Below are 14,466 nucleotides of genomic sequence, written 5' to 3'. Positions count from 1 at the left end.
AAAGCATGCACGACTTGTTCAAAAAGGTTAAAAGATAAAAACGGTTTAACCTTTACTAAAAGACGAAGGTGATAAAAACACGATTTTAAAACGCCATTGACTTGTTTGTCTAGTTTAAAATCGCTGTCTATAACAGACCAAAAAGCCATAATGCAGACAGCCTGTAATGTGGGAGTATTTTGAACGAAAATGTTTAGCTAAAAGTAATGTCAATACATTGGGGCAAAAAAGTATTTAGTCAGCCACCGATTGTGCAAGTTCTCCCACTTAAAATGATGACAGAGGTCTTTAATTTTCATCATAGGTACACTTCAACTGTGAGAGACAAAATGTGGAAAAAAAAGTCCAAAAATTCACATTTTAGGATTTTTTAAGAATTTATTTGTAAATTATGGTGGAAAATAAGTATTTGGTCAAGCATTCAAAGCTCTCACTGATGGAAGGAGGTTTTGGCTCAAAATCTCACGATACATGGCCCCATTTATTCTTTCCTTAACACGGATCGATCGACTTGTCCCCTTGGCAGAAAAAGAGCCCCAAAGCATGATGTTTCCACCCCCATGCTTCACAGTAGGTATGGTGTTCTTGGGATGCAACTCAGTATTCTTCTTCCTCCAAACAAGACGAGTTGAGTTTATACCAAAAAGTTCTATTTTGGTTTCCATTCTCCCAATCCTCTGCTGTATCATCCATGTATCCCTTTTGGTATAAACTCAACTCGTCGTGTTTGGAGGAAGAAGAATACTGAGTTGCATCCCAAGAACACCAGACCTACTGTGAAGCATGGGGGTGGAAACATCTTGCTTTGGGGCTGTTTTTCTGCAAAGGGGACAGGACGATTGATCCGTGTTAAGGAAAGAATGAATGGGGCCATGTATCGTGAGATTTTGAGCCAAAACCTCCTTTGAATGGTTGACCAAATACTTATTTTCCACCATAATTTACAAATAAATTCTTTAAAATTCCTACAATGTGAATTCCTGGGATTTTTTTTCCTATTCTGTCTCCCACAGTTGAAGTGTACCTATGATGAAAATTACAGACCTCTGTCATCATTTTAAGTGGGAGAACTTGCACAACCGCTGGCTGACTAAATACTTTTCTGCCCCACTGTACTTCCTATTTTCTACGGTGATCCTACCATAAGAATGTCCTGCCATCCAAAGGGATGGGCTTCCAGTCCTTGGCATCCAATGGTGGTGAGCAGAATGTGCAGCAGGGTCTGTTAATTGGCCAGTTTGGAGGGAAGTCCCGCCTGGGACCATGAGATGTGAAGCAAGGTCCCCATGACAGCTGTTCGAGGGATGAATCCTTGAAAACTCCACCCTCTCCTTATTATCTCTGCGTGGGGACAGCAGAACAAAAAAGCTAACATCAGGTAACAATACAACAGTGCAGAATTTAAAGCCAGGATTAAAAGAGCTGAAGTGGTTTACCTGATGTATGCATCCCTCTCTCTGTCCAAACAAGTCAGACCTATTTGCTCCCCGCTCATCATTTTCCTCTCCTGTTCAGTAGTCGTATCTGAGGGATAGATGGCGCTGTGTGGAGGTCCTGGGAGACAAACATTATCTGACAATTACCTCACTCCAATCATCCTTGTGCAGGAAGGTGAGGACACAGTAGCTCATGACTCACCTTTTCTAAAAAACAAAAACAAAAAAAAAACCTAGGAGCGACTCGAAACACTCGTACCTAATGGTTTCCCAAATTACATGGCACTGCCATTCTTTATCTTAATGTTCTTTTTACGGAGCCCCTAAAGCAGGGGTCACCAACGTGGTGCCCGTAAGGACCGGATGAGTCGCCCGCAGGCCTGTTCTAAAAATAGCAGCACTTACCAGTGAACTGCTTCTATTTTTTGAGCCGGCCGTGGTCTCGCTTTGCTGGACATTTTTAATTCTAAGAGAGACAAAACTCAAATAGAATTTGAAAATCCAAGAAAATATTTTAAAGAAAAGGGTGGAGTGCCATCTCCGGGTTGGGGAGGAGACCCTGCCCCAAGTGGAGGAGTTCAAGTACCTAGGAGTCTTGTTCACGAGTGGGGGAAGAGTGGATCGTGAGATCGACAGGCGGATCGGTGCGGCGTCTTCAGTAATGCGGACGTTGTATCGATCCGTTGTGGTGAAGAAGGAGCTGAGCCGGAAGGCAAAGCTCTCAATTTACCGGTCGATCTACGTTCCCATCCTCACCTATGGTCATGAGCTTTGGGTCATGACCGAAAGGATAAGATCACGGGTACAAGCGGCCGAAATGAGTTTCCTCCGCCGTGTGGCGGGGCTCTCCCTTAGAGATAGGGTGAGAAGCTCCTCCCGAGGGAGGTGTTTAGGGCACGTCCAACCGGTAGGAGGCCACGGGGAAGACCCAGGACACGTTGGGAAGACTATGTCTCCCGGCTGGCCTGGGAACGCCTCGGGATCCCCCGGGAGGAGCTAGACGAAGTGGCTGGGGAGAGGGAAGTCTGGGTTTCCCTGCTTAGGCTGTTGCCCCCGCGACCCGACCTCGGATAAGCGGAAGAAGATGGATGGATGGATATTTTAAAGACTTGGTCTTCACTTGTTTAAATAAATTCATAATTTTTTTTTACTTTGCTTCTTATAACTTTCAGAAAGACAATTTTAGAGAGAAAATACAACCTTAAAAATGATTTTAAGATTTTTAAACACATATACCTTTTTACCTTTTAAATTCCTTCCTCTTCTTTCCTGACAATTTAAATCTATTTTTTTTTTAATTGTAAAGAATAATAAATACATCCATCCATTTTCTACCGCTTGTTCCCTTTGGGGTCGCGGGGGGCGCTGGTGCCTATGTCAGCTACAATCGGGCGGATGGCGCTTACACCCTGGACAAGTCGCCATCTCATCTAAGATAATGAATACATTTTAATTTAATTCTTCATTTTAGCTTCTGTTTTTTCGACGAAGAATATTTGTAAAATATTTCTTCAAACTTTTTATGATTAAAATTCCCAAAAATTATTCTGGCAAATCTAGAAAATCTGTAGAATCAAATTTAAATCTTATTCCAAAGTGGATTTTAACCTATTTAAAACATGTCATCAAAATTCGAAAATTAACCTTAATCAGGAAAATTTACTAATGATGTTCCATAAATTCTTTTAAAAAAAATTTCAAAAAGATTTAAATTAGCTAGTTTTCCTCATAATTTTTGGGGGTCGAATTTTGAATTTTAAAGAGTCGAAATTGAAGGGAAACTATGTTTCAAAATTAAATTTTCTTTTTTTTTCGTGTTTCCTCCTCTTTTAAACCGTTCAATTAACTGTTTTTTTTAATCATTTATTCTCTACAAAAAACCTTCCGTAAAAGGACAAAAAATATATGACGGAATGACAGCAATACCCATTTTTTTATATAGAGAGATTTATTTATTAAAGGTAAATTGAGCAAATTGGCTATTTCTGGCAATTTATTTAAGTGTGTATCAAACTGGTAGCCCTTCGCATTAATCAGTACCCAAGAAGTAGCTCTTGGTTTCAAAAAGGTTGCTGACCCCTGACCTAAAGGGACATGGCAAAAAAAAAAAAAAAGGTCTGGGAATTTTTTATTTTTTGTAAAAAAAAATTTAGATATATATCTCGTGCGCACGAGATAGTTTCTCATTTTGGTAGTTTTTAGCTTTGTAAAGGGTAATTCTACAAGTAAACAGAACAGTGGGTACAAACCTCGTTTCAATATGAGTTGGGAAATTAGAATTTTATGGCAGCAACATGTGCCGAAGTAGTTGGGAAAGGGCATGTTCACCACTGTGTTACATCACCTTTTCTTTTAACAACACTCAATAAACCTTTGGGAACTGAGGAAACTAATTGTTGAAGCTTTGAAAGTGGAATTCTTTCCCATTCTTGTTTTATGTAAAGCTTCAGTCGTTCAACAGTCCGGGGTCTCCGCTGTCGTATTTTACGCTTCATAATGTGCCACACATTTTCGATGGGAGACAGGTCTGGACTGCAGGCGGGCCAGGAAAGTACCTGCACTCTTTTTTTTTTTACAAAGCCACGCTGTTGTAACACGTGCTGAATGAGGCCTGGCATTGGCTTGCTGAAATAAGCAGGGGCGTCCATGAAAAAGACGGCGGCATATGTTGTTACAAAACCTGTATTTACCTCACAGCATTAACGGTGCCTTCACAGATGTGTAAGTTACCCATGCTTTGGGCACTGACCTAATCAGTGGCCAAGTGGTTAGAGTGTCCGCCCTGAGATCGGTAAGTTGTGAGTTCAAATCCCGTCCGAGTCATACCAAAGACTAGAAAAATGGGACTCATTCTTTTCCTGCTTGGCACTCAGCATCATGGGTTGGAATTGGGGGTTAAATCACCAAAAATGATTCCCGGGCGCGGCACCGCTGCTGCCCACTGCTCCCCTCACCTCCCAGGGGGTGATCAAGGGTGATGGGTCTAATGCAGAGAAAAATTTAGCCACACCAAGAGTGTGTGCGTCAATCATTGGTACTTTAACTTTAACTAATGCACCCCCATACCATCACAGATGCTGGCTTCTGAACTTTGCGTCGATAACAGTCTGGATGGTTCGCTTCCCCTTTGGTCCGGATGACACGATGTCGAATATTTCCAAAAACAATATGAAATGTGGACTCATCAGAACACAGAACATTTTTCCACTTTGCATCAGTCCATCTTAGGTGATTTCGGGCCCAGAGAAGCCGGCAGCGTTTCTGGATGTTGTTGATAAATGTCTTTCACTTTGCATAGTAGAGCTTTAACTTGCACTTACAGATTTAGCAACGAATTGTATTTCGTGACAGTGGTTCTCTGAAGTGTTCCTGAGCCCATGTGGTGATATCCTTTACAGATTGATGTTGGTTTTTGATACAGTGCCGTCTGAGGTATCGAAGGTCATGGTCATTTAATGTTGGTTTCCGGCCATGCCGCTTACGTGGAGTGATTTCTCCGGATTCTCTGAACCTTTTGATGATATTATGGACCGTAGATGTTGAAATCCCTAAATTTCTTGCAATTGCACTTTGAGAAACGTTGTTCTTAAACTGTTTGACTATTTGCTCACACATTTGTGGACAAAGGGGTGTACCTCGCCCCATCCTTTCTTGTGAAAGACTGAGCATTTTTTGGGGAGCTGTTTTTATACCGGGCTTCACGGTGGCAGAGGGGTTAGTGCGTCTGCCTCACAATACGAAGGTCCTGCAGTCCTGGGTTCAAATCCAGGCTCGGGATCTTTCTGTGTGGAGTTTGCATGTTCTCCCCGTGAATGCGTGGGTTCCCTCCGGGTACTCCGGCTTCCTCCCACTTCCAAAGACATGCACCTGGGGATAGGTTGACTGGCAACACTAAATTGGCCCTAGTGTGTGAATGTGAGTGTGAATGTTGTCTGTCTATCTGTGTTGGCCCTGCGATGAGGTGGCGACTTGTCCAGGGTGTACCCCGCCTTCCGCCCGATTGTAGCTGAGATAGGCGCCAGCGCCCCCCCGCGACCCCAAAAGGGAATAAGCGGTAGAAAATGGATGGATGGATGGAACCCCCTAACATTCACTATCCCACAAGCGTAAAAAGAAGTTAACCAGAGGGAACAGGAAGGTGATACTCTCACCTCGTGGTGTAAATAATGCACCTTTTGTCTGTTGCCGGGCAACATAACAACACAACTTAAAGTTTTTCGGTCGGTATGTGCCCTCTAAGTCGTTACACATTTAACACTGGTGGTTGTAAAATTAGGCTTCACGGTGGCAGAGGGGTTAGTGGGTCTGCCTCACAATACGAAGGTCCTGCAGTCCTGGGTTCAAATCCAGGCTCAGGATCTTTCTGTGTGGAGTTTGCATGTTCTCCCCGTGACTGCGTGGGTTCCCTCCGGGTACTCCGGCTTCCTCCCACTTCCAAAGACATGCACCTGGGGATAGGTTGATTGGCAACACTAAATGGTCCCTAGTGTGTGAATGTGAGTGTGAATGTTGTCTGTCTATCTGTGTTGGCCCTGCGACGAGGTGGCGACTTGTCCAGGGTGTACCCCGCCTTCCGCCCGATTGTAGCTGAGATAGGCGCCAGCGCCCCCCCGCGACCCCAAAAGGGGATAAGCGGTAGGAAATGGATGGATGGATGGAACCCCCTAACATTCACTATCCCACAAGCGTAAAAAGAAGTTAACCAGAGGCAACAGGAAGGTGATACTCTCACCTCGTGGTGTAAATAATGCACCTTTTGTCTGTTGCCGGGCAACATAACAACACAACTTAAAGTTTTTCGGTCGGTATGTGCCCTCTAAGTCGTTACACATTTAACACTGGTGGTTGTAAAATTAGGGCTTCACGGTGGCAGAGGGGTTAGCTGGTCTGCCTCACAATTCGAAGGTCCTGCAGTCCTGGGTTCAAATCCAGGCTCAGGATCTTTCTGTGTGGAGTTTGCATGTTCTCCCCTTGAATGCGTGGGTTCCCTCCGGGTACTCCGGCTTCCTCCCACTTCCAAAGACATGCACCTGGGGATAGGTTGATTGGCAACACTAAATTGGCCCTAGTGTGTGAATGTGAGTGTGAATGTTGTCTGTTTATCTGTGTTGGCCCTGCGATGAGGTGGCGACTTGTCCAGGGTGTACCCCGCCTTCCGCCCGATTGTAGCTGAGATAGGCGCCAGCGCCCCCCCGCGACCCCAAAAGGGAATAAGCGGTAGAAAATGGATGGATGGATGGATGGATGGATGGATGTTTTTATCCCCAATCATGGCACCCACCTGTTCCCAATTAGCCTGCACACCTGTGGGATGTTCCAAATAAGTGGCGCGGTTGGGAGAGTGGCCGTGCCAGCAACCTGAGGGTTCCTGGTTCAATCCCCACCTTCTACCAACCTCGTCACGCCTGTTGTGTCCTTGAGCAAGACACTTCACCCTTGCTCCTGATAGTTTGTGGTTAGGGCCTTGCATGGCAGCTCCCAGCATCAGTGTGTGAATGTGTGTGTGTGTATGGGTGAATGTGGAAGTAGTGTCAAAGCGCTTTGAGTACCTTGAAGGTAGAAAAGCGCTATACAAGTATAACCCATTTACCATTTACCATTTGATGAGCATTCCTCAACTTTATCAGTATTTATTGCCCTTTCCCAACTTTTTTGTCACGTGTCAAATTGCAAAAAAAAAAAAATGTTTATCAGTCCGAACATCAAATATGTTGTCTTTGTAGCATATTTAACCGAATATGGGTTGAAAATGATTCGCCAATCATTGTATTCTGTTTATATTTACATCTAACACAATTTCCCAACTCATATGGAAACGGGGTTTGTACAAGTGCATTGGATATATTCTAATAGGATGGACAAAGCAAATGAGAAACTGGGAAACCATTTTTTGGACGGTGACCACTTACCTTTCACAGCGGGATGCACCCTGCTGTGGCGACTGTTGGGATGACCATCCGACGAACGACACGGTGGTTCCCTTTGTCTGGCCACGGCCACGGCAATCCCGACGGGCGGTTGCCTCACTTCGCTCTCCCCGTGGCCTGGATCCCCAACATCCCGATGCCTTCCGCCGTAATCAGGGCGCTCGTTGTCATTGGCCGGACCTTTCCTCGAAGGTAAATTCTGCTTGTTAATCTGTAGGGCGTAGCTTGCGCCAGCTGGACCCGATTTCAAGTTCCCAAGGCCACCAAAGGGGGTTTTCTGGGAGAGGAGTTGTGGCTGTTGCTGATTGCTGTACTTAAGTAAGCTTTTCATGGCACTGCTCTCCCCCCGAGTTGGGCCTTGAGTCTCAGGTTGTTGCTGCTGCTGACTGACTGGAGGTGCATGCTGAGTCGACGGATTCATTCTCTGCTGTTGGGAATGTTGCATATTCGTGCTTCCTAGCTCCATGTAGGACTTTATCGGTTCCTCCTCAGTTTGTGGCATGTGGTGGGGAGGCCTCATGGTCCATTGCGGTACGGGCGGCTGTTGGTGCTGCTGCTGCCCACCGTTGTTGTAACCGTAAACCATGTCCATCTTTCTTTTCATATCCTGCACCGTCCCTTGGTTTATCTCCCCCGGAGGAGGAGCATCCGGGCCAGGACGCCCGTGCTGCTGGTGGCGAATCCTCGCTACTTTTTGGCCGTCTCTTTGCAAGGAGCAGCTGCCGCCAGGACCGCTGTGCTGACTCATATTTTTGTTTCCAAGCGGGGAGGAGTTAGGTTGTGGTCCCGGATGGGAACAGTCTCTGTATGGAGAAGTGTTGACCGAATGAGGGAGAGAGTGTCCAGTCTTGGGTGCCGGGGGCAACGAGGATCTGAACATGTCCATGTCCACTGTACTGTTTACACACTCAGCACTGCGTGATCGTACAACCTGGTGTTGCTTCTGCGGTTGCGGAGCCTGCTGCTGTTGCTGTTGTTGTTGGATCAGTGGCGTAAGCTGGGAGGCTTGGAGATGTTGTTGGTGGGACTGCATCCAGTCTGGAGCCTTCTCCGTTTTTCTGTATTGATGCTGTTGCTGTTGTTGCTGCTGTTGCTGTTGTTTCCTATGCCAACTACCATGGTGTCCCCCTCCTCCACCATTCTTGTCCATAACTTTGTCCTTGACATTGCCACCTCCACTGCCTACAACCTGAAAGTCAGGGTTACCGAGCTGAAACGGCCCTCCGTGTTTGTCCCCCGTGTCTGCCACGGACGGCACAAACGTAGGCCCTGTGACTTTAGTTTCACGCCCTGCATTGGCCGGCCCCCTGTCATGTGAGGCGGGATTACCCAAAGGGGCAGGATGGGGTGGACAGAAGAAGTCCGGGTGATGGTGAGCGTGGTGGGAAGGGTGTGGATGGTGTGGGTGGCTCGGGTGAAGCTGTAGGCAGTGGAAGCCTCCTGGGTGAGCATGTGCATGGGGGTGCGTGTGCGGGTGTGGATGGGGTTGGGCCCCCCCAGTAGAAGCCAACTGTAAGGCCGGGGCTACAGAGTAGGTTAGAGAGTGGTGGAGTGGTCCTTGACCCCTTTCGAGACAATCTGAGGGTTGTTCACTGATCCGCATCTCCCCACTTACCCCCTCTTTGGTGCAGCGGCTATTGCCGTTGGAACCCATATGTCTGCCATGGTTGCCGGCCCCACCTCCAATAGTTCCCAAGGGTGTGCCCTCCCCTCCATAGCTGGACATGGATGTCTTAGGCACCGCCACGTTTCCTGTCTCTCCGTTTTGCATCTTGCTGTTGTGCAAGCAAGCACTTAAAGACTTGCCCATCATTTGCGGATCCTTACTGTATTCCATAGGGAGTGATGCCTTGTGTCTCTCCAGGGCCCGACTGTTTACCTCCTCCAGGGGCAATGGGTGCTGTGGATAGTGCGGGTGCTGCTGATGTTGGTGGGAGTGGTGGTGGTGGTGGTGGTGTTGATGTGTGGGCAGAGCGGACTGTTGGTTGTGGTGGTGCTGTTGCTGCTGCTGCTGTTGCTGTTGCTGTCTTTCCTTTGCCTCATGTTTGCTACTAGACCTCTCCTTGTCTTTGACAGGGCCCACTCCCCTCTCCACAGTTCCTTCTTTAAGGCTCTTATGGACACTTGGTCCACCACCGGCATCCCTTTCTCTGCTGCAAGGCCCCTGGGAGAGTCCTGAACCGGCCCTGGACATTGGCGGCAGACTGTGATTGGTCGAGATGAGAGGTGGCTGTGATGGTAGACCTCGAATGTAGAAGTTCTCTGGAGTAAAAGAGAGAGAGATATGACATCAAATGAGAAAAAGGCTCTCAAGATAATGTCCCTGAGCATTCCTTCTATAAATACTAGCGCTGCAGCTATTGAATATTTTAGTAATTTGGTACTTTATAATCGAATGAATCATATTTTTGCTTAATTAAGGTTTAATTATACATGTAAATTATTGCATTTACCCTAATTGTCTGATTTCCTAAACGCCTGTTTTCATTATTGAGGGCTGACACGCACAGCTAACATGTGTCCGTTGTTGATTGTGCCAATCTGTGTGTGCTATTAAACACAGGTGCGCTCACAGCCCTATGTGGTGTAACCGCACAAAAAAAAAAGTTTAAATACACATGTTAATTATTGTGTTTGGCCTAATTGTCGTATTTCCTAAACGCCTGTTTTCATTATTGAGGGCTGACACGCACAGCTAACATGTGTCCGTTGTTGATTGTGCCAATCTGTGTGTGCTATTAAACACAGGTGCGCTCACAGCCCTATGTGATGTGTGGTGTAACCGCACAAAAAAAAAAGTTTAAATGGCCTAATTGTCTGATTTCCTAAACGCCTGTTTTCATTATTGAAGGCTGACACGCACAGCTAAAATGCGTCCATGGTTGATTGTGGCAATTTGTGTGTGCTATTAAAAACAGGTGCGCTCACAGCCCTATGTGCTGTGTGGCGTATATATGTATATAAATATACATATATATATATATATATATATATACACATACACACACATATATATATATATATATATATATATACACACACACATATATACATATATATATATATATACACACACACACACACACACACACACACACACACACACACACACACACACACACACACACACACACACACACACACACACACACACACACACACACACACACATATATATATATAAGAAATACCCCCCCTCCAATCTCCCGAATTCGGAGGTCTCAAGGTTGGCAAGTATACATACGACTGCGTTTTCCGCCCATTTTAGTGTGAAGTGTTCCCACACCTTCTTAATTACCTCGTTTCGAGTTACGTCGGCGAATAATGCCGTAAAAAAAAAAAAAATTAACGACGCCTCGAGGCAGCGTAGCTCCTCGAATATATTTTATAATCGAATTACTCGAGGAATCGTTTCAGCTGGAATAAATACCCAATAAGATTATCCTTTAAAATGTTGTATACCTAAAATTCTGCTCCTCACCTTTCTGGGTGTCATAGAAGCGGTGTTGGCCGTAGAGGACGCCGCTGTTGGCATGGGGGTCCAAGTGGCTCATGGGAAGAAAAGTGTGGGCCAGACTCCCTGAGAATCGAGGATATCCTGCTGCGGCTGAAGAAGAAGAGATGGAGATGAACTGATAAGACGGGGCAATGAGATGCGGTTTTTCCCCACTAGATAATCCTCCAGGTCTAATGCAGATGGCGGTGTTCATAGGCAAATAAATCCTGGCCCTCGGCTTGTCTTGTTTGCCTTTCCCGCCTGAATTTATAACGCAGACAATACAAGATAAGCTTCGGCTTGAGGTTGATTGTAATGTCTCTTCGACATATGGCTATTTGTCTTTGTTCTTGCAGAAATGTCGTTGGGTTTCAAGTCGCCGTTTACTATTGCCAGAAAGCCACCGGACTGCCCTTTAGTGACCTTCAAAGCCATTGACCTGTATCATATAGGAGTGATCTTTTTTACATTGATGTGCCTTCGAGGCTGATCCAGAAAAGCAGAATCAAAGGCTTCTTTTAGTTGTTGAATACTTTCCAACTTAAGATAAGCAGCAATTCTACTGTCTTCTATTGAAATAATGGTCTATTTGTTATACCATCAAATATGTTAATTACTGCACTTTTTCCCTAGAAATCGCATTCAATTTTGGTGTATTAGCATGAATCGGGATGACTGAGAATCTACAAGCAATGTTGCCAAGGAGAAGCAAGAGCTTGAAGAACCTCTTTAGTCGTTTAAGTCCTCAATTTTCGGAACATTTCCCAGTGAAATAAAGGACAAAGATACCGTAGTTTTCGGACTATAAGTCGCAGTTTTTTTTTCATAGTTTGGCCAGGGGAGCGACTTATGTGTGAAATTATTAACACATTACTGTAAAATATCAAATAATATTATTTAGCTCATTCACGTAAGAGACTAGACGTGTAAGATTTCATGGAATTTGGCAATTAGGAGTGACAGAACATATAGCATGTTCTATATGTTATATCAGGGGTCACCAACCTTTTTGAAACCAGGAGCTACTTCTTGGGTATTGATTAATGCGAAGGGCTACCAGTTTGATACACACTTAAATAAATGGCCAGAAATAGCCGATTTGATCAATTTACATTTAATAAATAAATCTATATATATAAAAAAAGGGGTATTTCTGTCTGTCATTCCGTCGTACATTTTTTTTCCTTGTACGGAATGTTTTTTGTAGAGAATAAATGATGAAAAAAACACTTAATTGAACGGTTTAACAGAGGAGAAAACACGAAAAAAATGTCAATTTAATTTTTAAACAGTTTATCTTCAATTTCGACTCTTTAAAATTCAAAATTTAAACGAAAAAAATGAAGAGAAATCTAGCTAATTTGAATCTTTTAGAAAAAAATTCATCATTAGTAATTTTTCCTGATTAAGATTAATTTTAAAATTTTGATGACATGTTTTAAATAGGTTAAAATCCAATTTGCACTTTGTTAGAATATATAACAAATTGGACCAAGCTATATTTCTAACAAAGACAAATCATTATTTCTTCTAGATTTTCCAGAACAAAAATTTTAAAATAAATTGAGCGTAATAATCATACGTAACAATCATATTGTAACACAAAAGACTTTAAAATAGGATTTAAATTTGATTCTACAGATTTTCTAGATTTGCCAGAATAATGTTTTGGAATTTTAATCATAATAAGTTTGAATAAATATTTCACAAATATTCTTCATCGAAAAAACAGAAGCTAAAATGAAAAAATTAAATTAAAATGTATTTATTATTCGTACAATAAAAAAAAAAAAAAATACTTAAACGTTGATTTAAATTGTCAGGAAAGAAAAGAAAGGAATTTAAAAGGTAAAAAGGTATATGTGTTAAAAAAATCCTAAAATAATTTTTAAGGTTTGTATTTTTTCTCTAAAATTGTCTTTCTGAAAGTTATAAGAAGCAAAGTAAAAAAAAAATAATAATTTATTTAAACAAGTGAAGACCAAGTCTTTAAAATATTTTCTTGGATTTTCCAATTCTATTTGAGTTTTGTCTCTCTTAGAATTAAAAATGTCGAGCAAAGCGACACCAGCTTGCTAGTAAATAAATACAACTTAAAAAATAGAGGCAGCTCACTGGTAAGTGCTGCTATTTGAGCTATTTTTAGAACAGGCCAGCGGGCGACTCATCTGGTCCTTACGGGCTACTTGGTGCCCGCGGGCACCGCGTTGGTGACCCCTGTGTTCTAGTTATTTGAATGACTCTTACCATAATATGTTAGGTTAACATACCAAGCATCTTCTCAGGTGGTTATTTATGCCTCATATAACGTACACTTATTCAGCCTGTTGTTCACTTTTCTTTTTAGTGAATTATATTTATATAGCGCTTTTCTCTAGTGACTCAAAGCGCTTTACATAGTGAAACCCAATATCTAAGTTACATTTAAACCAGTGTGGGTGGCACTGGGAGCAGGTGGGTAAAGTGTCTTGCCCAAGGACACAACGGCATTGACTAGGATGGCGGAAGCGGGAATCGAACCTGCAACCCTCAAGTTGCTGACACGGCCGCTCTACCAACCGAGCTAAACCGCCCCTTTATTTATTTTAAATTGCCTTTCAAATGTCTATTCTTCGTGTTGGGTTTTATCAAATAAATTTCCCCCCAAAAAATGCGACTTATACTCCAGTGCGACTTATATATGTTTTTTTCCTTCTTTATTATGCATTTTCGGCTGATGCGACTTATACTCCGGAGCGACTTATACTCCGAAAAATACGGTAAGTGTGTAAGACAAAAGCAGTGACCAACGTTGTTGAGTAGAGATCGGAAACAAGTAATGCTGCACTTTCGGCAGTAAAAAAGCTTTGATGTTGTGATCCGATGGTCGGATCTTCACCATATTGTTATTTTTGTTCCATTTTTATATCGCTCTGCGGTTCGACATACTTAGTTCCTGTTTTGTTCGTTTCCATGGTCACTCATTAGTTTCAGCTGCTACTCTCTTCTCCAGCACACCTGTCTTTACTAATCGCCACCTGTTTACAAGCCAGCGTTTTCTGTTCACTGATTGTCGGATCTTAGTTTGTTCACATACGTCTGTTTACGACTTGTCTCTCACTCTCGTTTTTCGCTAGCTCTCATGCTAAGCTTTATTTTATTCCTAGCTTTCCCGCTAGTTGTTTTGTGTTTCCTTTTGTGTGCCTTTGTGCTTCGGTTTGTTTGTCCTAGCTTTCCATGCTAGCCGTTTTTATTTGCCTTTTCTGTTTGTATCAGTGTTTTTGTTCATAGCTCCTTTTGTTTAATAAATCCCTTAGTTCTTACCTTTTTGCTGTGTTCTTGCTGACGCATCCAGGGAGGACCGAATCCGGCATTACAATGCCACACAAGCGTAACATTTGATTTGCTAAAAAAAATAAAACGATTCAGACTACTCAAACTGTTGAATTTTCTTAAAATATTAACTAGTACAGGCCTGGGCAATTATTTAGAGAAAAAAATGTGTCTGGGAGCCGGTATATCTATTTTTAGGAACACCAATACAAAACCTCACAATAATGTCTGATTGAATGCTAAAAAACGGTATGACAGACCGCCTTAAAAAAACCTAATGGAATTTTACTTTTTT

General features: G+C 43.3%; 1 protein-coding gene across 1 annotated transcript in view; it reads right to left on the bottom strand.

Moving 5' to 3' along the window:
- The window catches only part of LOC133541530 (BAH and coiled-coil domain-containing protein 1), a 260,071-nt gene that overhangs the window by 63,873 nt on the left and 181,732 nt on the right, over nucleotides 1-14,466 (bottom strand). Inside the window, exons 4-7 of the mRNA XM_061884982.1 lie at nucleotides 10,845-10,970; nucleotides 7,346-9,625; nucleotides 1,437-1,554; nucleotides 1,142-1,341 (exon numbers count right to left, since the gene is read on the bottom strand). Coding sequence (XP_061740966.1) covers nucleotides 1,142-1,341; nucleotides 1,437-1,554; nucleotides 7,346-9,625; nucleotides 10,845-10,970 — 2,724 coding nt within the window. The remainder of the gene's footprint in view (nucleotides 1-1,141; nucleotides 1,342-1,436; nucleotides 1,555-7,345; nucleotides 9,626-10,844; nucleotides 10,971-14,466) is intronic.

This window comes from Nerophis ophidion, linkage group LG23 (assembly GCF_033978795.1).
Source record: "Nerophis ophidion isolate RoL-2023_Sa linkage group LG23, RoL_Noph_v1.0, whole genome shotgun sequence".
In the NCBI taxonomy this organism is placed as follows: domain Eukaryota; kingdom Metazoa; phylum Chordata; class Actinopteri; order Syngnathiformes; family Syngnathidae; genus Nerophis; species Nerophis ophidion.
The sequence above is the reverse complement of the archived record's forward strand: the minus strand, read 5'-3'. Positions and strand labels throughout refer to the sequence as shown.